The sequence below is a fragment of the Aspergillus ruber genome (assembly GCF_000600275.1).
Source record: "Aspergillus ruber CBS 135680 unplaced genomic scaffold scaffold00030, whole genome shotgun sequence".
Classification (NCBI taxonomy): domain Eukaryota; kingdom Fungi; phylum Ascomycota; class Eurotiomycetes; order Eurotiales; family Aspergillaceae; genus Aspergillus; species Aspergillus ruber.
This window is the reverse complement of record NW_024467326.1, coordinates 219,386-241,390: the sequence shown is the minus strand read 5'-3', so window position 1 is coordinate 241,390 and position 22,005 is coordinate 219,386. Positions and strand designations below refer to the sequence as shown.

The 22,005-nt window shown below is 50.9% G+C and overlaps 9 protein-coding genes across 9 annotated transcripts; 4 read left to right on the top strand and 5 right to left on the bottom strand.

Moving 5' to 3' along the window:
- The first annotated feature begins 763 nt into the window (after positions 1 to 763).
- EURHEDRAFT_225234 (uncharacterized protein) lies at positions 764 to 1,457 on the top strand. The gene has a single exon (XM_040778023.1). The coding sequence runs from the start codon at positions 801 to 803 to the stop codon at positions 1,320 to 1,322; it is 522 nt and encodes a 173-aa protein (XP_040635663.1). The 5' UTR covers positions 764 to 800; the 3' UTR covers positions 1,323 to 1,457.
- Positions 1,458 to 1,961: 504 nt separating this feature from the next.
- On the bottom strand, positions 1,962 to 3,179 carry EURHEDRAFT_518054 (GroES-like protein; the record flags this gene model as incomplete). The annotated part of the gene is made up of 2 exons (XM_040786628.1): positions 1,962 to 2,690; positions 2,757 to 3,179. 2 exons carry the CDS (start codon positions 3,177 to 3,179, stop codon positions 1,962 to 1,964), a joined length of 1,152 nt encoding a protein of 383 aa, XP_040635662.1.
- A 723-nt stretch (positions 3,180 to 3,902) lies between these two features.
- EURHEDRAFT_415973 (bifunctional cytochrome P450/NADPH--P450 reductase) lies at positions 3,903 to 7,854 on the bottom strand. Its single transcript, XM_040782832.1, has 5 exons — positions 7,525 to 7,854; positions 7,224 to 7,469; positions 6,731 to 7,174; positions 5,694 to 6,677; positions 3,903 to 5,638 (listed from the first exon to the last, which is right to left on the bottom strand). The coding sequence occupies exons 1-5, from the start codon at positions 7,643 to 7,645 to the stop codon at positions 4,101 to 4,103; spliced, it is 3,333 nt and encodes a 1,110-aa protein (XP_040635661.1). The 5' UTR covers positions 7,646 to 7,854; the 3' UTR covers positions 3,903 to 4,100.
- An 887-nt stretch (positions 7,855 to 8,741) lies between these two features.
- On the bottom strand, positions 8,742 to 10,293 carry EURHEDRAFT_225165 (endo 1,5-alpha-arabinase). The gene is made up of 2 exons (XM_040778022.1): positions 9,178 to 10,293; positions 8,742 to 9,120 (listed from the first exon to the last, which is right to left on the bottom strand). The coding sequence occupies exons 1-2, from the start codon at positions 10,077 to 10,079 to the stop codon at positions 8,877 to 8,879; spliced, it is 1,146 nt and encodes a 381-aa protein (XP_040635660.1). The 5' UTR covers positions 10,080 to 10,293; the 3' UTR covers positions 8,742 to 8,876.
- A 330-nt stretch (positions 10,294 to 10,623) lies between these two features.
- On the bottom strand, positions 10,624 to 13,447 carry EURHEDRAFT_518051 (putative C6 transcription factor; the record flags this gene model as incomplete). The annotated part of the gene is made up of 5 exons (XM_040786627.1): positions 10,624 to 10,698; positions 10,752 to 10,841; positions 10,897 to 11,198; positions 11,253 to 12,537; positions 12,584 to 13,447. The coding sequence occupies 5 exons, from the start codon at positions 13,445 to 13,447 to the stop codon at positions 10,624 to 10,626; spliced, it is 2,616 nt and encodes an 871-aa protein (XP_040635659.1).
- A 673-nt stretch (positions 13,448 to 14,120) lies between these two features.
- EURHEDRAFT_415969 (sucrase/ferredoxin-like domain-containing protein) lies at positions 14,121 to 15,199 on the top strand. The gene is made up of 2 exons (XM_040782831.1): positions 14,121 to 14,475; positions 14,526 to 15,199. Exons 1-2 carry the CDS (start codon positions 14,182 to 14,184, stop codon positions 15,114 to 15,116), a joined length of 885 nt encoding a protein of 294 aa, XP_040635658.1. The 5' UTR covers positions 14,121 to 14,181; the 3' UTR covers positions 15,117 to 15,199.
- Positions 15,200 to 15,398: 199 nt separating this feature from the next.
- Positions 15,399 to 17,075, top strand: sld2 (the record flags this gene model as incomplete). Its single annotated transcript, XM_040786626.1, has 2 exons — positions 15,399 to 15,525; positions 15,583 to 17,075. The coding sequence occupies 2 exons, from the start codon at positions 15,399 to 15,401 to the stop codon at positions 17,073 to 17,075; spliced, it is 1,620 nt and encodes a 539-aa protein (XP_040635657.1).
- Positions 17,076 to 17,095: 20 nt separating this feature from the next.
- Positions 17,096 to 18,448, bottom strand: EURHEDRAFT_415966 (RING finger domain protein). The gene is made up of 2 exons (XM_040782830.1): positions 18,141 to 18,448; positions 17,096 to 18,087 (listed from the first exon to the last, which is right to left on the bottom strand). The coding sequence occupies exons 1-2, from the start codon at positions 18,373 to 18,375 to the stop codon at positions 17,207 to 17,209; spliced, it is 1,116 nt and encodes a 371-aa protein (XP_040635656.1). The 5' UTR covers positions 18,376 to 18,448; the 3' UTR covers positions 17,096 to 17,206.
- A 91-nt stretch (positions 18,449 to 18,539) lies between these two features.
- Positions 18,540 to 20,763, top strand: EURHEDRAFT_389168 (rRNA 2'-O-methyltransferase fibrillarin-like protein). Its single transcript, XM_040779773.1, has 4 exons — positions 18,540 to 18,755; positions 18,811 to 19,040; positions 19,096 to 19,364; positions 19,411 to 20,763. The coding sequence occupies exons 1-4, from the start codon at positions 18,632 to 18,634 to the stop codon at positions 20,441 to 20,443; spliced, it is 1,656 nt and encodes a 551-aa protein (XP_040635655.1). The 5' UTR covers positions 18,540 to 18,631; the 3' UTR covers positions 20,444 to 20,763.
- The last annotated feature ends 1,242 nt before the right edge of the window (positions 20,764 to 22,005 follow it).

The window sequence follows — 22,005 nt, the reverse complement described above, 5'->3', positions numbered from 1 at the left end:
CACTACCACGCGAATGCGATGCTAGCCAGACGTTTTCTGTCTCGCCATGAGTTATTCTTCCGCCAGAGCGTTGATTGCGATGTCCTCGGACAAGACTTAGCATGCTGAGCCGCTGCATTAGCCCTGTGAAGGGCCCTGTGAATCAAATGGAGGGAACAGACGTCGTACGTATGCCTTCCAAACCTTCAATTTTAAGACGCAGATCTCTCCAACCATGCCGAATGAGGGCCCACAGTTGGTTATCAACGCCCAATCATCCCACGGGCCGAGTAACGTGTTGGTCAGGCACTTGGTTGTGATGGGCAAAATCTGCGACAGCCCTGAAACCCTGCGCTGTTCCAGAAAAGTAGATCGCGATGCGTATTCTTGCATTCGACTCTACTCTGACATTTGCGATGCATAGCGGTCCTCAATCAGGTCTGGATAATTCAAGAGCGAGCGAATGGTGTAGATCTGTGCCTCCGTTACTGCTGTAATATGTAAAATCCGCTATCGTATATTGTGCATGGGGTCACCGAGGTCCGTGGAGGCATGTCCGAATTCGGAATGCTTCCACGACGCCTCAAAATTGGAGTTCAACTAATCCCGCTTATCCCACTCGGCTAAGTCCTTTCGAGATTTTAACTTGTTCGTAGAATTACCGGTGATGTTGTCCATTGCCGCGATCGCGGAGATGGTCATAGTAAATGTGAAGAGACGGAGTGCGAGAAGCAAAAAGGGGTAACCTCACCGCTTCCTCGTTCTTCCCTTCAACACCCATTCTACACACTACAAACAGAGAAATCTACTGACATTGCGCCATGACATGCCCTCGAGGATTCCAGCCTACTGACCACTCCGGATCTGGTCCTGACCGACTAGGTTGTTCTTCGGACAAATATGCATGGACCGTGGCACCTCGACACCCAAATAATGTCCCTATGGTGTCATTCCTGTTTCTCGAATGCTTGTCTTGTGAATGGCAGGCCACTCCGGACCTGATAATGCTTCTGTTGGCCCCATCGGGATCCACAGATGCCCAAACTTGGGGCTCCGGGGTGAGCATCTGTGCGCGAACGTTGTTCATATGCGTGGCGTACGGGGTACTCCGAGAGATCCGTGTGAAAATGATATGTGCCGTTTGGCACGGTCCTTGCGATATCGACAAACTGAGACGACTCGAAACCGGATGTCTCGTCATTGCTGGCGGGTGGGTAATGATGGGGAATGATGCCATGAGGCGGGATAGTACGTTTGCTATCTGCCAGCGAGCGTCGGGGTATATTCTGTTTCCGATAGATGTTTGGCTTCCAGATTTATTAGGCCTTGTTTACATAGGCTGACAAGGTACTACGGCAATAGCTGGTTCTGGGCCATCGTGGTCCTCTTGCGCTGAAATTGGACTGGGTACTACTGTTGCAATGCTAAGAATACACAGTCGTATCCTTCAGCCATGATGGTGCTTTACTCCCTCAAAGTGAACACAGTCGAACGAGCCAGACCATAGTACGCAACGTCAGCCTTGCAGGCTGTGTTTCACCATCTATAGTCCGAGGCTTAAGTGCAACTACCGAACAAAATTCTTGCTCCGTGCATGAGCCATTTTTGAGTGATGGATGAATCGGCGAGATTGGCAGTTGCATGTCTTCGCAATGACCGCTGCTTACTGTTGGGGACCATGTGCACAGATAGCATCGTTACATGGGCCAGGCGGATGTCACTGAGTGTTGCCATAGTATGTCTGGCACTGGAACTGTTGGGCACATACAGAAAGGTGAAAGAAGCTATGGTCAATGTTTGTCTCCAGACTGCTCGCTCACTTTCTAAAACTGCTAGCATTCGTCTTGCTTTGCTCGTTAGAGTCATGGCACCTCCATCATTTCATACAGCTCAGAGACCCAGGCCTGACAACCAACCTATTTACACCACTTCAAACAACAGCCTGCTCAACCTACTACAGCAATTGTACAATTATTCTTGGTTCACTGCTCACCATGCCCAAGCCTAACAACAATCTTCCCAACCACCCTCTTCTCAAACCTCTCATACGCCCCCGCCACCCCGTCCAGCCCATACAAAACCTCATCAACAACCACCCGTGGCCTCGCAACCCCCCTATCTATCAAACCCTTCAACAAAAACTGCAACTCCTTCACCTGTACAACGCCGCCCCGAACCGAGAGGTTTTTCGACCAAAGCGACCCCAAAGGAACTTCAAACACCCCTTCTTTTCCGGTGGCTAATGGTGCCCCCGGTGTCGGCCCGAATCCAGCAGGCAGATATTCGCCAATGATCCCGATTCCACCAGTTGGTTGGGTAATGTTTACGCAGTTGCGGATCACGATGCCTGGTTCGTATTGCAGTTGGGCGTTGAGAGTTTCGAAGCCTACGCAGTCGCAGGCGCGACGGACGCCGGCGTCTGTGCCGTTGGGGTAGCGTGGTGGTTCAAGCGTGAGAATTTGTTGAACCGGGTCTGAGTCTTTGAAATTGATTGGGACCGCGCCGATAGATTTTGCTTTTTCCAGCCGGGAGGGGACGTAGTCGATTGAGTAGACTTTACTCGCACCACGGAGAATAGCAGAATACACGCAGAGCAGACCTACAGGCCCCGCGCCGAATACAGCAACCGAATCACCAGGCTCAAAGCCAGAGCCACTAAGCCCATCCCACGCCGTCGGGAAAATATCAGATAACATGATATAATCGATATCCTGATCTCCATCATACTCAGTCCCATTAGGTGGGATTCGAAAGCACGACGAATCCGCAAACGGCACCCTAATAAACTCCGCCTGCGCGCCCCCTAACCCAGCTCCAAATTCCTCACCCAACCCCGGTAAATCAACTAGCGTTTCCGGATGGAACGTAAGACAATAAGTCCATCTCTGCCGGACGCAGTTTTCGCAGTAGCCGCATGATATCGGGCCAACGACAACCTTGTCCCCGACTTTAAGTGTTCGAACGCCAGGGTTAACCTGGGTAACGGTGCCGATGCCCTCGTGGCCCATTATCCACGGCGGGTCCTTGCTGCCTGCGAGGCCGCGGTAGGTGTGCAGGTCTGTGCCGCAGATTGCGGTGGTTGTTAGTTTGATTAGGGCGTCGGAGGGGTGTTTTAGTTCGGGGACGGGGTGGTCTTTGAGAGACATTTGGAAGGGCTTGCCTTCCCAGGTTATGGCTTTCATTGTTTTGGGGGTGGTCATTGTGTGCTGCATTGATTTTTGGCATGAAGAAGAGAGGATGTGGTAAGAGCAGGCGCGATTTATTTAGTGCTGTATGTGGATGGATTGACATGACGGTGAGTAATGGCGGATTTACTTTCCGGAACCCTAGTTGCCACGGAACTCAGCTAGGATAATGGGACGTCATTCTCATGGGTTCTATCTAGGTAGCTAACGACGAGAATAATCAACACGAGGAGGCGAAGCCGCAAAATCCGCGCCAAACCCGCAATGGCGCACATTTGGATGGAAGATCATCATCAGCCCAAGTATCACCATCGTCTGAAAAGCCACCAAGATCTTCGGTTTCCCTGATAAGACGTTCAGGTTCCAACTAAACGGGCTCATCAGTGTCTAGGCTGCCTGGCCCTTTAACTTGGGATATTTAATTGTCTTCATCCTCAAGAAACTCACACTCACACTCACAACTCAGTGCAAAGCAATCAGTACACATTTGAGTCATAGGTTCTTTAATTGTCTCTGGGGCAAGACAGTTCCGGTAATAGTGACAAATATCACAGGAAGTGCTGAAGAGATTCCCAGATCCCTCACTACTGGTAGAGACCGCAAGGATGTCGCGGGCCATTCGGGCCAGGACGGAGAATCAATTCAGATTATTACACCGCCATTGAAGCGCGTCTGTGGTGCCAAGTGAGTTCACAATAGCTAAAGTAAAACAAACCGCAGTTATATTGCAGTGACGGTCTCAAACAATGTAAGTCCATTGGTAGACTATCTAGCGGAATACTAATATGGAGAAGGAAAGGAAGGCCTGGCCTTATGAACGAGGGCAGCTCACCTATAAACTATCATGATGCCACAATCCGTATACCCTAACTACTAAACCAGAGCAAGTAACGAAAGCAGCCTTAGATTACTCCGCAAGATCTAAAATAAAATATTCTATGTAAAAACGTCTGTCGCATACCTCTCCTTCGTCTTCAACCCCTCAAAGAACCTCTCCGCCGCAGTCTCCTCATCAACATCATCAACTTCCTCACCCCTCTCCCTCTTCTCCTCCCGAATAACCCTCCGTCTCGCGAGGTAAATGTTCTTACAAGCCTCCCTTACACCATTACCCACGCCCGTACTACCGCAGACATAAATCCGTGCACCCTGGTCGAAGATCTCGACCAACTCGTCACTATCGTCTAGCATACGGTCTTGAACGTGCTGACCAGTTGAACCGTTGGCGGGGCGGCTATACGCCCATCGCACATCGACGGCGCCGAGTTTCGCCCACTCGGCAAATTCGGAAGCGTGAATGTCATCTTTTCCATCGGTTCGGCAGCCAACGTATAGGATAGCTTTCGCGGGTTTATCTTCTTCAGGAAGGCCCTGGCCAGCGCTTCGTCCGCTGATTTTCTCCGCGCGGTCCTGCACAAATCCGCGGAAAGGCGCGATGCCCGTTCCCGCACAGGCCATTATCATGGGCGTTTTGAGATCTGTGGGTGGTTTGAAGCCCGAGTGCGAGGGGCGGACGATGACGTGTGCGCGTTCGCCGGCGTGGAGTTCAGAGAGGTAGGTTGATGCTACGCCTAGGTAGCGTTCTTCTTCTTCTTCCTTTGACGTGGAGGCAAGGGAAGGCGCGTTGAGGACGGAGAATGTGATTGAGCATTCGGAGGGGTTGACGAGCGGGGAAGAAGAGATGGAGTACTGCCGCACGCGCATTGGCGGGAGCATAGCGAGGAATTCGCCAATGGGGAGGACGATGCTGGGGTAGCGCATGAGGATGTCAAGCGGGCTTGCTCGTTTTTTGGAGACTTCTTCTGCGAAACGACTGGGGCTGGATGCGATATAGCGCAGTTCAGCTTGAACTTCTGCGTCGCCGACGGCTGCATCGGCGAGGGTGCTTAGATCACGTTTTGAGGCTGGCTGCGAGAGTTCCACGTATGTGGAAAGGAGTTCGAAGGCTGAGACGGGGGTATCTAGGGGGATTGATGCGCTGCCGGAGCTTTGGGAGAATTTCTGGATTTTGAGCGTGGCGTCCCAGGGGAGGTCGAAGCGGCGGATTGCGCGGCGAACGACGCTGCGGGGGTTTACTGGGAGGACGGCTAGGTAGTCACCGCATTGGTAAGTCATGTCGGTAGGGAGCTGGAAGTTGATGATTCTCTTTGCCGGGACACCGGGCTGGGTTAAGAGTCGGTTTTCGAGGACCAGGGCTTCTTGGAGCTGGAGGCCAAGAGTTGAAGCACGCAGTCCTGAGCTCACTTCGACTTGGAAGCCAGACTTGGGCTTGGAAGTGTCGGCAGTTTGAGAGCCGCCGAACTTTGATGTTATGGCAGGCCAGAAAGCGGAATCGCCCCAGGTGTCGAAGTCAGAGAACATGTCCGAGTTGGCTGCGTCTGCTAACCCGAGGTCGCAGAGTTTGTTTGCACCACGCTCTTCAGCCAGTTGGTTAATAGCCTTCGGGATGCGATGGAACGTAGCGTGCCAGTCATCTATACGGGTTAGGAATGACAAAGAGAACACTTTAGGAGTGATAAGGAATCTCACGATGACCGCATCCAAACACAGCATAATTAACACCCTCAAGCTCCTTCTCCTTCAACGAACTAAACCACTCAAAGAAATGTGCCGCATTGTCAGGAGGGTTACCCTCGTACGAAGCACTAATGAAGACCACAGGATCCTTCTTCGGAACATTCTGCATGGCCGAATCGAGCGGCTTGACTTCCGCGCTGTACCCATATCCAAGGGCATCGTCTGCAAGTCTGCGGGCGAACGCCTCACAAGTCCCCGTGTTGCTGCCATAGAAGACATGCAAAGGTTTCGTTTCGCCCGGTGGAGGCGCAACTTTCGCCTTGCGATCTCTGCTACCAGCTCCTGAGGTTTCGGGGGCGTCGCTGCCACTCAGGAAGGTGCCCAGCTTGATCGCATCAAGTCCCTCGCGCGGTGTAACTCGCATGTAGAAATCTTTGGGTTTGACGGTGAGTGTCTGTTTGATCCGGAGGTCATAGCTGGGGTTATCCAGCTGGAAGTTGAAGTTCTGCAGGAGAATAGCGACCACCAACAAAGCTTCTTGCCATGCAAATGGACGGCCGATGCAACCACGCATGCCATTTCCAAATGGCTTCCATGCGTTCTTGGGCAGCTTGTCGAAGTGCTCATCGAGCATGCGTTCTGGTCTGAATTCATCCGCGTCCGGACCGTAGACTTCAGGGTCTCGGTGCAGCTTGCTCAGGACAACTGCAATGACCTCGTCATCATTAAGGACGTATTTTCCGTTTCCTAGAGTGACTGGAGATTCCTTGTTCTTAGTTGGATGCGCATGCACAGCGATCACAGGAGCTGTAGGTCGTAGACGAAGCGTCTCGCGCATGACGGCGTTGATATATGGCAGTTTGGACAGATCTTCCACGGTGATCTTTCGTCGCCCGATAACCGTGTCGACCTCTTCTTGTGCCTTTTTGTATGAGGTTGGGCTCTTGAGCAGGAAGTAGAAGAGGAACGAGAGCATCCCAGAGGTGGTTTCATGGCCTGTAAACGTTAGTTCACCCAATTTTCAAAGACATGACCCAAGGATCACTTACCAGCAATCAAAAAAGTAATCATATTATCAATAATCGTGTCATCTGACAGCCCCTGCCCGGTCTGCGGATCCCTCCCCAGAATTAACGCATTAAGCAAATCCTTCTTGCCCTCCTCAGGATTCTCCTTGCGCGCATTAACCAATTCTTGCGAAAGTTCCCGCAAATAGGTAATATCACTCCAATACTTGGCATTCTCGCTAGTCGGCAAGCTGTTAAGCAATGCCGGGCGACGAGTCCGGTCTCCGGAGCCCTGTAACAGGCCAACCATGGCCTCAACGAACGGATGCATTTCTTCGTGGTAGAAGGAGTTGAATCGTGTGCCCATGGAGCAGAGCGCGATGGTATCGAGTGTCAGACGGGTGAAGTCATCTGTCACCATGATGGGTGTTTTGGGGCCTAGCCGGGCCCATTTCATGACTAGTTGTGTTGCGATATCGTACATTTCTGCCGAGGTCAACTTATGACCACATCAGGTCATCCGAAAAAAGCTTACCATCATACATCCCCCGAATCGACAACGGCCCAAACGCAGGCACAAGAACCCGGTGCGCAACAGCCCAATTCTCCTCCCCGGGATACTCGGCCGTAAACAACCCATCATGAATACCATTCCGGATCTCTTTCAGTCCTCCGGCGATCATCTTAGCGAAACGCTCCTCATTAAAAACTTCATCGGCAAGTTCGTGGCTGCTGATGAAAACCCGTGAGATTCCGAAGGTTGTTAAGCGGTAGATGGGACCTGGCAGGTGTCAGTGTGAGCAAAATTATGACAGCGAGTCAGTGCAGTCCTTTACCGTAGTTATCGGCCATCAACTCCATGCTGTTCAAGGGTACATCGCGCTCGATATCGTAGAGATTCCCCACGATCGGGACTCCCCTGGGCCCCGGGATGGGCACTGGTTTGTTTGTGCTCATGGCAAAGGATAGCTGTTAGCTGTCCCTCTGGTAGTGGGGCAAAGATCGCGGGTATCAGATCGATATTGATGGTTCGGAGGTGATGTTTTGACAGAAGCCGCTAGCTGTAGAAATCCTATACCACAGGTAAAGGTAGTGTAAATACTAAGGCACCGATGAAAATGCAGAAAGATGAAAGAAAGGACTCCTCTTATACAGCTGAGAGAACTCCCAACACATCATACATTTCGGGCACCCCGACTCGGTGGGCCACATTTATGCACGGCATTACTGAATAAGGCTGAATAAGGGCCGTGTGATTTGCGGATATTATGCATAATTCCGATCCAGTGACCGGGCACTGTCAGATGCCTCGGCTCAAGAATGCTAGGATAATCCGATTTAGTATCTACTCCGGTGTATATAGGGGCTATGTTATGTCGTGTTTTTCTGCACAAGGTAGCATTCATTATTACGGCGAATTTTGCCATCGCAGGTATTTCGGTGTCGCAAACTTGTCCTGAAGTGACTAGTGCTTAAACAGGTCTTTGGGTATCACTAATCTAATGATAATCTATACATGAAAATAACATCTACTTGAGTAGCAGAAATACAGCCATCAACAGAATCGTCCGTTATAAACGTTTGTCGGCTGCAGATATGGCGACAAATAGTAGGTTTTCCTGGTTATCGGTGCCAGGCACGACGTCCCGGGCGGAATGAGGATCTCGTCGCGTCGAAAGTATGACTCCAGGAATATGCCCGCGTGCGTTGGCGGAGTGCATGCCCTCCATGCACAACCAGCATGGGCGCTGCTTAGTGCCCCCGACATATCAAGCCCTGCGAGTTCTCAAAGAAACGCATCTTGGGCACCCTGGTATTGCACACATAAGAGCGTAGAATCACAAACAACGGTGTATATAAAAAGAGAAAGATATCACACGGCATCACCGCACAATCCAAATCAAAATCCAAGCAACTAAAAAGGCCACAGAAGCAATGAGTTTCAGGCCTGACGAACGCTTTCGCAACATATTCAGAATCAGAAAGCACATACACATCAGCACCATGAGATTGATAGTGTAGTTGGTTCGGGGCGGCGCGCTGCTGGCTTTTGCTTTCGCGATGGGCCAGCCGTTGTCGTATTCGATGTAGCTCCAGCCTAGTTGGGCGTCCTGGGATTGTTAATGGGGGGTATATTTGGTTGTAGCTGGGGTACGTACGCTGTTAAGGAAACCGATGGTTGTGTTTACTAGAAAAAATCCCAGTAAGTTGGTGTTTCCTTCAAGCTTGGATAGTGGGACTCACGGTAATGATAATACATGATATCCTGGTGATGCTTGTTCTCCGGCAAAATACCAATTCCCCCAGGAGCATACACCAAGCCATGATTCGATCCATAGACAGTAGTCCCGCCACCGTCTAAGAGCTTCTTCCCGGACTTATCGACAAACGGGCCCCTCACGCCTTTGGACCGTCCGACACGAATGCTATATCTGCAGGCTGTTAGCTCACCACCACGCAATCATAAAGGACAAGATAGGATCGCATACTCCCTCCCCATAGCAGGAAACCCCTTATGAAAATCACAACATTTCCCATGACTAAACCAAAGATAATAATACCCCTCCCGACAAGTCATAAAACTCCCCTCCTGCGGCTTAACCTTACGCCCAGGCAGAAACACCAAATGTGTAGCATCCAGCCTCTCGTCCTCAACGGACAGCAAATCATCCGCCAGCGGCAACTGAAAAATCCCCTGCCAGTAACTTCCCCACAGCAAATACGGTTTCCCAGTGCTCTGGTCCGCGATAAACGATGCATCAATCGCATTTGAAACCGTCAGCGGATAGGTATCAGAAAGAGGGCCCTTGTCCGTATTAATAACTGCCCCGTGATCCGTCCACCCGCCCTGGTCAATCGAATCACTCGACGCAACACCTATCGCACTATTCCTCACCCCATTCTTACTGATCGTGTAAAAGCAATAGAACCGGTTCTTCCACTGCACTGTCGTAGGCGCCCATGGCCTCGTACGGTTCTGCTTCTCAATCACACTAGGCCCATCCAATACAGTCCCGATCTTCTGCCACGGCCCGTCGAGACTAGATGCTTTGTGGATGGGCAGGTGGACGCCGCCTTTGAAGAGGTAGAACTTGCCATCTAGCTCGACGATATTCGGATCGTGAGCTTGGATGTTGCCTAGGTTGGGTAAGGGGTATTGTTTTGTTTCGGAGAAGATGTGTGGTTTATTGGGGAGGCGAACGGCTGGGATGGCGGTTGTCCATTGTGATAATGTAGTCAGAATCAGGAGTATTGATAAGAAGAGCATGCGATGAGACATGATCCATTGATTGGGATGTAGGGGGGAGATGAGAGAAATGAAAAATGATCTGGTAAATCCATTGCGCAGATGACAGCATAAGAAAAGAAACATGGCAGTGCTGCTTATCATGCAGATTATCACGTGATAATTGGATCCCCTGGCCAGATCCAGACCGCCAATTGGGTTAGAGACCCACACGGTAGGACAATATTGGATATCTGATTGGTTGCCGTATGCTTGATTCGGCTTAAAATATCGCCAAGCTTTTGTCGCTGCCTGATACTAGCCTGATTCGGTGACAGGCCCACCGCGGCTCAAATGTGCCAATCGCGTGGCGTTGCATAAATTTACATAAACGGAGTGAGCCTCATGGGATGGGGATGTGAAGTATTCCTTGCACAAGCGCTGTGGAAACGGGGTAAGCTAGATATAACTCGGCTAACAGTCGCACAGCTACTCCGCTGGACCAATACATGAAGACCAAACAGCCACGTTAAATGATGCATGTTCGTGATTGGCGCCGTGTCATGTCCACTAGAGAATCCGCGTTGATCAGTCAGGAACTCTGTCGATCATGAGTAATGGTGAGTTCCAGTTGCACAGAATTAAGAGGGTCGTCAATAATATGTGCTGGTATGTGGTGGAGTACATGGTCACATTTTACACAAATCCGTTATTCTCCAAAGGTGATCCCTGTCAGATCCTCGAAATCATATACATCCAAGAATGGGTCGAATTCGCCAGGAGGCTGCACCAATCAGTAACAAACTCGAAGAAAAGGAAGAGGAAAGAAAGACGTACCGTGATCCCCAACCCACTCGCTTGCAAAAGCCCATTAAACCCAGGCGTCAACGAAGGAGCCAACGGCGGACCCGGCGTCAAAGTCGGAACCTACACGTACGAGTCAGTAACAAGCGGTGGCATTCGACATGACAGAGTAACTAACCTGATTGGTTTGGAAACATCCCATCCCCAACGGCCCCAAATGCGCACAATTGGCATGGCGTGTGAAAAGCGTCTGCGCGAATGTGATGACCCGGTCAATCACCTCTTGTTTGTACATGTTCCCTTGTGCGGGCCAGAGTTTTGTCTTGACTAATGCCAAGATTGTCGACATGAAGAAGTATTCTTTTGCGCCTTTGACGACAAGGAGCCAGCGGGCTTCGAGGCATATCAGAATGGCTTCTGCCAGGGTGACCAGGGCTTCGGGGAAGCCGAGGAGCGTTCGGGTTAGGGATGTTACGGAGCCTAAAAAGTTAGAACGAAGCGATGTGCGAGGGGTAATTATAAGTGAAAACATACCGCCACCAGCATCGCCAACACTGGCATGAAGTGCCTGGCATATGGAGCAAAACGCTTGCATCGTCCAATCACCTGTGTTACACAGCGACAGAGATCGTGCCGTTTCGTGTAACCGTCGCTGCGTTGACAACATCATAGTAGCAACCTCCAACCGCGCCCGCGCAGATGGGGTAAACAACGGTTCTTTGGGTGCCTCAATGGCAAAAGGTGTGTGAAGCGATAATAGACAATGCCCGATCCGGGTCTCCAGTAGTGCTCTTATCATGGTCACTTTATGTTGGGTCTGCAGATCGTCTGCGTCAGAGGTAGCCCACGTGGGGATCTTCGACATATACCGGACTAGTTCCCAGTCCATGCGAAGGATCTCGTCGTAATGACAGCTGATCCGAGGGCTGTGCATTAACTGGCAGATCCTCAGCCGAAGTGGCAGCGACTGCGTCATGACTGTCTGGAACGAGCAGTCGGTCAATTCGCCAATCGGCCGGCTTTGGGGAAGTTCTGTGGTCGTCTCTTGGATTTCATTGTCATTGATGTTCAAGGCAGGCCCTGCGTCGTAGTCTGAGATCTGCGCCGTCGGGGCCATTCCTCGATCCATAGCCACCTGAAGATCCAACTCCACAATGGTGTTCCATATCCGACGTCGCATCTCTTTATTGAACACGGATATCTTGGTGTAGCGACTAGGATCGCGGTGGTACCCAGCCAGCATAGCCTGCTTCACTAACGTGCCGGTCGACAGCCATGCCTGGCTACGTTTCATGCCATGACTATTCTGAGCAACGATCAAAAGCACATACAGCCGTAGAGCCGTGATCTCAGGCCGCTTGATGCTAGCGTTCTCCAGCCATTTCTCCGCATGCAATACCCACTCGATAGCCGTATAGCATTGCAGGGTGTCCTCACTCTTAGACTTGAGTACCTCAGGGTCTGCCAGATTCCAGGCGCAGGCTAGGACCAACATCAACTCGACAACAAACGCCGGCGAGACCAGGGTTGGATTGTCCTTTTGTGCCCAGAAATGATCCAGTTCACGGAGGAACGAAGGTACGTGGAGGATGCGATGGGTAGATTCCGTGTAGGTCAAGTACAGGACGACGAGATCGTCCACCACGCGGCGTGATGGCAACGATGCAACCAACGCAAATGTATCTGGAACTGCGATTGGTGTGTTCAACGGGTATTTCTTCCACAGACCTCTTTTTACGCGCTCCAAATCCGGTCGTACTTGGGCCATGTGGGGACTGGATACTCGAATATCTTCTGCGAAAGATTTGATATCGGGGAACTATCTTGTTAGACAATTCCAGACCATAACATAACAAAAGACATACCTGAGCCATCACGTTGGCCAATATCCCTGACCCATTAAACCGGGTCCTTGTTTCCTTTCCACGCATCATAATCCGCGGCGCCAGATCCAGTTGCTGCGACGGCGATGCTATTCCCATACCATCCTCCTCGCCCTGCTCGGGATTATAGTGTCCGTAGCCGTATTGACTACAGTGCTGATGATGCAGTGACGGAAGATGTGCCGTCCCCGAGTGATGATGACCGTGGTGCGAGGAGGCAGGATAGTACCCCGAATGCCCACTACTACCCGGAGGATGGCGCCGCAGCACCTCGGTATTCACATAGGAGTCCTGGTTGACAGCAGATTTGGGTGCACCCAGGACCGTCTCCAAAAAACGGTCTTTTTTCCCTTCGCATTCCGTGCGTCGTTCGGTCCCCGAGGTCTGCGCTTGAGCCCGAGAGGCCCAGCCTGTTATCGCCGAGTCCGGGGGCGTGTGGAGGGGAGTCCGATCTACGAGATGGGGCAACGATGCTGGGTTGTGATTGGTATTGTTGTAACCATTGTTAACAGTTATTTCTGGTACTGTCGTGCTGGTAGTGTTGGTGGTAGTGGTAGCCGTCGCGGTTGTCCCTGAAGAACTCTCTCCAGGTGCGCCTCCAGTTGCTCCGGAAAACACCGTAGTCGCAGGGACAGTATTCGGCTGCTGCCAGAGAAACCCATCCTCATAGGTACATTGCGCGGGGTTTTTGCTTTTTTGGCACCGGCCGCAGATGGGATATTCGCGGTCGCAACGGAGCTTCCGGCTGCGACATTGCGTGCAGGCCATCGTACGGCGGCGCCTCTTTCTCGCGCGAGGAGGGTCGGAGGGGGGATCATGACTGGAGATGTCGGTGCTGTCATTCATGGTGGGTGCTTGTAATGTCTGAAATGAGCATTTTCTTTCTGTCTTTTTCTTGCTCGTCGTCCCTTTTTCTCTGGTTGATCGTAGCGGCGGCTTTTGATATCACGGGATTACGCGTGAGATCCACCGGCTTAGATAACCAGATTGGGAAACGCCGATCCGAAAGAGTTTTATTTTATTTATTTATTTATTTTTTTTTTTTGATTAGATTAGATCAAAATACTAGTTAACTACTCTGGTGAGTGGAATACATAAAACGGAATAGAGCAATTGTATGAGGGGATGGTACGTTGTGACTGCATTACCATCAGATACAGAGTCACTCAGGCGTTTATAGAGCTCTATCCGGCACAATACATCGGAATCACCTCGTGCCTGTCATGTTTGCTATTAACCAGAATGCTGGAATTGATGTCTGTATTGCTTTTTCCGGTGGGCCCTATCTACTACTACTACTACTACTACTATACATCCCATACTCCAATATACTGTTCTATAGCTTCAAATGCATTTTTAATATAACATCCATGTCATGCTTTCCTGCCCAATGTCACCATCATCCTTCTATCTCTCCCAATAACAATCATTCCTTTATGCCCGTATCTATATTATTCTGCCTGTCGGAGAAAGGCTCGGGGTATCGGTGATATAATAGCGCAATTCCCCGGCTTATATCAAGCGCTTCGACCTCTCAAACGTGTTCTTTTTCAATCAAAGCACTGTAAGTTACTTGCGCCATGTTTCGTTCACTGCTTTCGTTTGGTGGTGCCCCGCGGGCGCCAGAGTACATCTTTCCAACTGTGAAGCCAGAGGAGGATGGACCTGACTGTCGTCAAGACTGTGCGGACTGTACTGTCAAGTATCCCAAGTTCAAAATTGATACGGTTAAACCTTTGTATGGGCATATCAAGGAATACAGTACCCATGTCCTGGTTGCAACGGGGCAGTCTGATTGGATTGAGAAGGTCAAGAGTGACAAGGGGAGTTTGATGGAAGCGTTTGCGCAGAACTCCTCAAGGCCTAAACATGGAGTGCGTTTCACCTAAGGACAGATAAAGCCGTTTGATACTGACCTTTTCAGAAAATCGTGGTCTCCGCATCCAACCTGCAAAGTCCCGAGGACACAGAATCAGACAGGAACTCAGACATAGACAAAAAAAGCACCGTCTTGCTCCTCCCCTCATTCACATTAATTGATTCTGTCCGCTACAACGACGTCCCGGAACTAATCGACCGCTTCATCAACTCCCCATCCCCCGACCCGCAAGCCGATGGCCATGATACTCAAATGACCCCCCGGGCCTGTCCTCACGACTATGTTATCCTGCTCTGCTCCCACCGACGACGCGACGCCCGTTGCGGTATCACTGCGCCTCTAATCAAAAAAGAACTTGAGCGTCATCTCCGGCCGCTAGGTCTATACCGCGACGACAACGACGAGCGACCCGGTGGTGTGGGCATCTATTTCGTGTCGCATGTTGGCGGGCATAAATATGCTGCGAACACGCTGGTGTACCGAAAACAGGAGCAGCAGATGATCTGGCTAGCTAGAGTGAGGCCGGAGCATTGCGAGGGTATTGTTCGGTATACCGTAATGCAGGGCAAGGTGGTGCATCCCGAGTCACAGCTGCGGGGAGGATTCGATCGATTGCGAGGAGTGACTAGTTGGTGATATTCATACTCTGTATAGCATCCTTCATATAATGGCGTCTTCATAGTTCCTATTCTAATAATAAAATCCATTGTTCGTTGCCATACCCTGGTCCAAAAATCAAAAGAATCCCAAAAAGGAAAGTTGGATAAACCCCCGACGCGGCGTCACCGCGTCAAAGTCACGCGTCGCCAGGTCACGTTTTCTACTCCGCGACTTGCACAGGTCTGATTACCAACTTTCTTGCCTTGAATCATTGCATTGGCCTGGATATTTTCTATTATATAGACTCTGTCATGCAAAATGGCCACAGCCACCCTCACAGCTACGGATCTCCGCGCTGAACTGAAGGAGTGGGAGCGTGCTTTTTCGGCTGCCAACGGGGGGAGGAAGGCCGGTCGACTTGATATTAAGAGTAACCCTGATATCGGTATGTCCCCTATAATGTTCATCCGTACAGGATCATGCTAATGCTGTCCACTGTCAGCTGCCAAATACAAAGCCTACGGTCGAATGAAAGCGCACGAATCCGCAGCCGACAGAGACACGCACCACAACCAAAACGAAAGCACACTAGAAGAACGTCCCAAAAAGCGAAAACATACCTCCCCAACTGGCCCCGGCCACGAAGACTCTAACGCTGCTACGCCCCGGAAATCAAATAAAGGAATCTTCGCAACCCCTTCACGACCCCGAGTAAACCATCCCGCCGATATAGATCCCTATGACTCTCCTTCTGTATTACGCCGACTGTTCAGCCCGAGTACGCATCAGCAATCGACGCCACTTAAAGCCGCCATTGGACCTACACCACAGCGCGATGGAAAGGCATTGGGCTTGTTTGATCTTCTATCCGAATCTGGAGGAAGTACCGCGACACCGTCTGCGACTCGGATAGCCAGTCTTCAGGGAGCAGCAGTACAAACACCATCTAAACAGAACCGCATGGAAACAATCACCGAGGAAGACGAGGATGATGAAGAAGAGACCGCCCGCGGAGGACGAACCCCCACATCATCAGGGAAGAAGCTCTATCTGGAGAATTTATTCGCAACACCCACGACGATGAAATATGCCGCGATGGTGGAGGACGAGGAAGACCGCAGACCAACCGCCACCAATGTCCAAGCTGCTGCGGCTGCGGCATCAGCGAACAGGAGAGTAGCTGGGCCAGGCGAAACACCGTCATTCCTGCGACGCTCGAATGCGGGACGGTCGTTTAATGCGATGGATCCGTCGACTGGTGGGTTGAGCCCGATAGCTGCACGCAAACCGCCACAGTTCATTGGGAAGGGTCTCTCGGCGCTCGTGCAGGGATTACGAGATATGGAGGAGGAGCGGATGGAAGATGACATGGATGTATTGCGGGAGCTTGAAGCGGAGCAAGATGCCATGGATAATCCCAAGGTTGATGTGGAGGATAGTCAGGCTGGTGGCGCTGGTCGAAAACCGTACAAGAAGAAGGGTCAGAAGAGGACTACACGACGTGTCCGTATGAAGCCAGTTGTTGTCCCGAAGGCGCAGACTAAATCGACGGAACTATCTGGAGGTGAGGAAGAGGATGAACAGGCCGCCGTTCCGGAGACTCAATTCCAAGAACAAACTGAAAACCACTTCTCCGAAGACGACGATGGCGACGACGCTTCTCTAAACAGCATCTCAGAACCTGAACTAGAAAATTCAGATTCAGACCCCGACTTCGATGAACCCGTCACCAAAACCAAGAGCTTCGCCGAAAAAATGAAAGAAGCTATTTCCGCAGACTCCAAGAACAATCCACAAGAGTCGTCACAACTATCCGAAAAAGCTATAGCAAAGGCAAAGCAGAAGGAAAAGGGAAAAAAAGAGAAAGAGAAGGAAGAGAGTGCTAAGCCTCGCCCACGTAAGGTTAACCCTGAAACGCATGCAAATTACCGGTCTCTTAATATTAGGAATAAGAATACTAAAGGACGGGGCGCTGGACGCTTCAGGAGGAGGTAGGGGGGTTTATGAGGGATGATTTTGCATTGTTGTTTATTAAATTAGAGATACCAAGTTTAGTATATAAAGCATTATTCATAACATAACCAGATCTATATATTCGTCGCATTATGATATTCTATACTGTGCATTTAATCGGGAATGTACCTGTTCCGTGCGGACTGTAGCCGTCGAGCTTGTGTCGATGAATCTCGCGATCTCCCTCGATCATAAGGTCTTCTTGAAGAATACGACTTTGATCCCCTTCCACGTCCAGAGCGCCTATCAGGCCCAAATACAGGAGTTGACCGACGATCAGACTCAAGTTCTCGCGGGCCTGGCCCTCTCGGCGGTCTCCCTATCGTATCCTCATACTGTACATTCCGATCCCAGTCCTCGAGAGACATATACGGACTCCGCAACCAAGACGACAACTCATGCAGAAACAAACGAGCATTATCCCTTCCCACAAAATCACGCAGCAATTCCTCCGCCTGTCCAGCACTTCCTTTCACATCGACTGTGCGGAGGATCGCAATAATATACTCGAGCAGGAACTCGGCGTTGTTTCCGCGGCGGTTTTCTAGTCGTTGTTGGCCGGGACGGGGTACTCGGTTGTTGCAATTAGGTCCTACTCCTCCGTCTTCTTCTACTGGGTCGGGGTTCAAGAAACTAAATACGCGCAGTTCGCGACGAATCCATTTCCTGGCGCGCGATACTAGCTGTTCGTCGCGGTTGAAGAGTTCTGGTGTTAATTCGCGGTATTGCGAGAGGCGATTCGAGCCAACGCGTAGAGAGTATAGCTGGTTGCGATAGACATTTCTTCGTCGCAGGAGGGGATCGTCCGGTTCTCGTGCTCGCGGGCGTTGTGCTTCGCTCGGAGGACGACGGCCGCGACGGAAATCCGGACGATGTGGACGATGCGACGGCGATGCTGTAGGGCCGGTGGGAGATGCCGGAGGAGGTAGTTGGTAAACTTTAGGGCCTTCAGCAGCGTTTAGGTCGTATTTCACGGAGATAACATCCTTCTTGCCTGCGCCGAGTTAGAACCTGTATCCTCCGTCCGCTGGGTAGATGAGATCATACACAAAGGGCAACTCGGCCGCTGCTCCAACCAACTCAACAAGCAGAGAAAATCGAAATTCACATGTCCGCACGGTATAGATATCCCTGGCTCTGCGATTGCATCAAGACATATCACACACGGATTGGCCGCAGCTTCCTCTTCCGCGTCTTCGTTTCGGTGGTTCTTGTTCTCCTGCGCTACTTCCTCCAGCGTCTTTTGCAGAATTTCCTGTCGCAGTTCGACATCATCAGGCATCAGACACACAGCGCTAGCGACAGATATCTTCGCAAGACGGTGGATGTGTAGAGCCCATGCTGTGGCGGGAGTCTCTGAATTCAAGTTGCCCCAGTCGCGGTCACGTTTTTGGCGTCCTACGGCAAAATCTCCCCGACCGCCCGCGGCCAAGTTGATGACTACCAGTGACTTTACAGTCAAGGCAAACAAAGCTACGACGGCAAGCAAATGCTCTGACGAAGACGGGAATTCCCTATTGCCGGACAAGTGGGACGCAATGAAGTCCGCCAAAGCAGTCGTCTCTGAGAACCGGTATGCTGCTGGTCAGGACCCTCCGCAGCTACCTTTGCGCACGATAACGGGTTTGAAGCGGTGGTCGATTGCGAATCGAGAGTTGCCAGGTGAGTCATTGCCTCTAGCGGAAGGAGGGACGCGGTTTGCTAACTGGGCTAGCAGCGACCTCGCAGGTTAAAGCTATTCATGTATACGACTTCGACAACACATTATTTTTGAGCCCTCTCCCCAACCCACAGCTATGGAATGGCCCAACCATCGGATTTCTACAAGCATACGAGAGCTTCGCCAACGGAGGATGGTGGCACGACCCCAACCTTCTCGCAGCTACCGGAGAAGGGCTGGAGAAAGAAGAACCACGCGCCTGGGAAGGCTGGTGGAATGAGCATATTGTGTGATCCTACGGATGCCCCCTTCGGTACGGGCATTTTCACTGACTTGTGTTAGGTACGGCTGGTCCAGCTGAGCATGCAGCAGAAAGATGCCCTCACAGTTCTTCTGACAGGTCGGGGTGAGAATGGCTTCGCTGATCTTGTCCGGCGTATGGTGGATAGTAAGAAGCTGGAATTCGACCTTGTCTGCCTCAAGCCGGAAGTCGGGCCCAACAATGAGCGATTTGCAACTACCATGGAGTTCAAGCAAGCGCTTCTTGAGAATCTCATTCTTACCTATGAGCAGGCTGACGAGATTCGCATTTATGAGGACCGTGTGAAGCAGTAAGTTTGCACCCGTGTATTGGATGAAATAGTCTAATTTAAGCAGTGTCAAACGTTTCCGAGAATGGCTTGAACAGCTTGATCGGAGATTACCAGCCCTGCAAAGCACTGGGTCGAGGCGCTTCCTCAATTTTGATGTGATCCAGGTAGCTGAAGGTTGCACGTATCTCTCCCCTGTAGTCGAAGCTGCTGAGGCACAGCGCATGATCAACTCTCACAATACCATCATCTCACGCAACCCAAGCCTCAACATGACCAAGTCGTCATTTGGCCGACTTTGCATAAAACGCACAATTTTCTATACTGGGTATCTGATCTCCAACACAGACTCGAATCTCTTGATTGATCAGTTATTGCTCCCAAACCTGCCTCACGGGCTTGCTGATTCCAATGATCTCAAATATATGGCTAACAGCATACTAATCACGCCGCGTCCTGCACCCCGGTCCATTCTGGACAAGGTTGGTGGGATGGGCAAGAAGCTTAGCTGGCAAGTTACTGGGACGGCAGTGTATGATAATAAGGTCTGGGCAGCTCGTCTGACTCCTATACCTGCTCATGAGAAATACTACACTGACAACCCGTATCCTATTGTCGTCTTGGCGGTGCGCAGAGGCGCCCGTCCTATTGACGCAGGAAAGATTCAAATCTGGAACCCAGTGCCAGCCGATCGAGCATTGACCCTTGACACAGTGGTTGGCGAGAAAGTAGTCCTGCGCGTGGAAGAAGAGATTCCCAACGAAGGTGAATGGGAAAGTCAGTTCACCAACAAGAACAATAAGAGGCGTCATCAGCAGGAGCGTGAAGAGGACAATTTATACCCACAGTCGCGTCAGCAGCCCAACGGTTACACTGGACCGTCACCCAACAGGCCGCGCCACCATGACGATGGACCCCGTCGTGGCGGATATCGTGGTCGAGGACGCGGCAATGGGCCACGGGGACGGGGCTCCAACCGTGGAGGACGTGGCAGAGGCCGTGGACGGGACACTGGTGCCCATCCGTTCTATAGGTCGCTTGATGACTATGGACACGAAGGAGAAGATGACAAGCCGGGATCGGGTGTGATGAACTATTAGAACTCCGGACGATAATCTTTCTTATTTACTTTTTGGTTGGCTTGCGCGTTTAAGCTACGGCTTGCAAGATTTGTGCATTTAGAATCTGTATCTTTATTCCAGTGGGCACGGCGCATGTATTCGGCGTGGTTGATATTTGATGATGCATACTAAAACTGCGTTTGTATTCAAAATTGATATCGGTCATACTCAAAGCCAACTAGGCTTGTTCATGAGATACAGCCGCTGTTGGTCACAGCATGCCAACTCAAGTTTCACAAATTGCTTCCCTGTCTATAACCTATACTACCGATATAAACCCAACCCTCTTCCTTCCAGACTTACGCCTTTCCCATTGTTTCTATACATCATCTAATACCGGCCTGATCATCAACCAGCTTGACCAGCATCATGGCATCTCATTATAATCTGGTCTCCTACGGCTCCGACACCGAACGCACCAAACCCCTCCATCCCCCTCGAATATCTAATTTTAGCAGTCCTCTTCCTCAAGTCATTGACGTTTCCATGTTGTTGAAAGCTATTTCCGCTTCCCAACTACTCTACATTGAAGTCAGGAAAACACTGCGATTCACAAAAGTTTTGTTGGCTCCCGGGAACTAGCCACTGTAAAGTGGTATATTCCATAACTAAATACCTACATCCTCATCTACCTCCCGTTTGTTGATGAGTTAATGCCACCCTTGAATTTCTTTCTTTCCTCGCGTAAACTGGCCAGAATCCACGTCTGCTCGGGCAGAGCGTGCCTCCAGTCTGGAGGTTATGAGACGGCTACTGCAATGCGATAATATCATAACCACCTATCTCTGGACCTGCCAGCAGCTCTTGCTGGGTCCCCAAGCGTTTGTCCACGTTATACTGGAGAATTATTACCTCAATCAATGAGATGCTTGCTCCGGAATGTCGACCATTATGAGGCCTAATGCTCCATGTTGCTCCTGTTCTGCTTTGGCCAAATCTGTTGGTTTCCTGCTCGGGCCCCAGCGATCTTGGGCTGTATTGACTTCTCCGTGGACCTGGAGCACTTGCCCATATGTTGAACCAATCGCCATCCACCATAATACTGGGCGAGCTGCTCCTTTGTCTTCTCTACGGGAGGGGACATGGGTAGATTCTTGGTCTAGAATTGAAGGCTTCTCTGGCTCTATTCCAGGATTGCGTGAGCACCCCATCCCCAGCAGACCATTGAAGATGAGAAATCGTTGAATACCAGGTTGAATCTGGTGAGTCGATATGGCCGTAGAAGGGTAACGAAATAAGACACAATGGTAGGCGGTACGGTACTTGAACAACAGGGTAAATACTTTCAGAACATCTACGCAGCCTTCTTCCCAAGGAACCTCTTCGTGAAGTCCGGCTCAAGCAAATAAACAATCGAGGGCGTCCGCCTTCTGGATCTTGGACCAAGATGAGCGCTATGTCTCGATAGCGAAGGTGGAGCGCCCCTGGTCGGCTTGCAGTGACGGCTGCGAGCTGGCAGAAGAAAAGGATCGGGATGCGCTGTCAGCCGCAGTCAAACATCATATCAGTAGTGGCCAAGACAACTCGTGCTAACTCGGAAA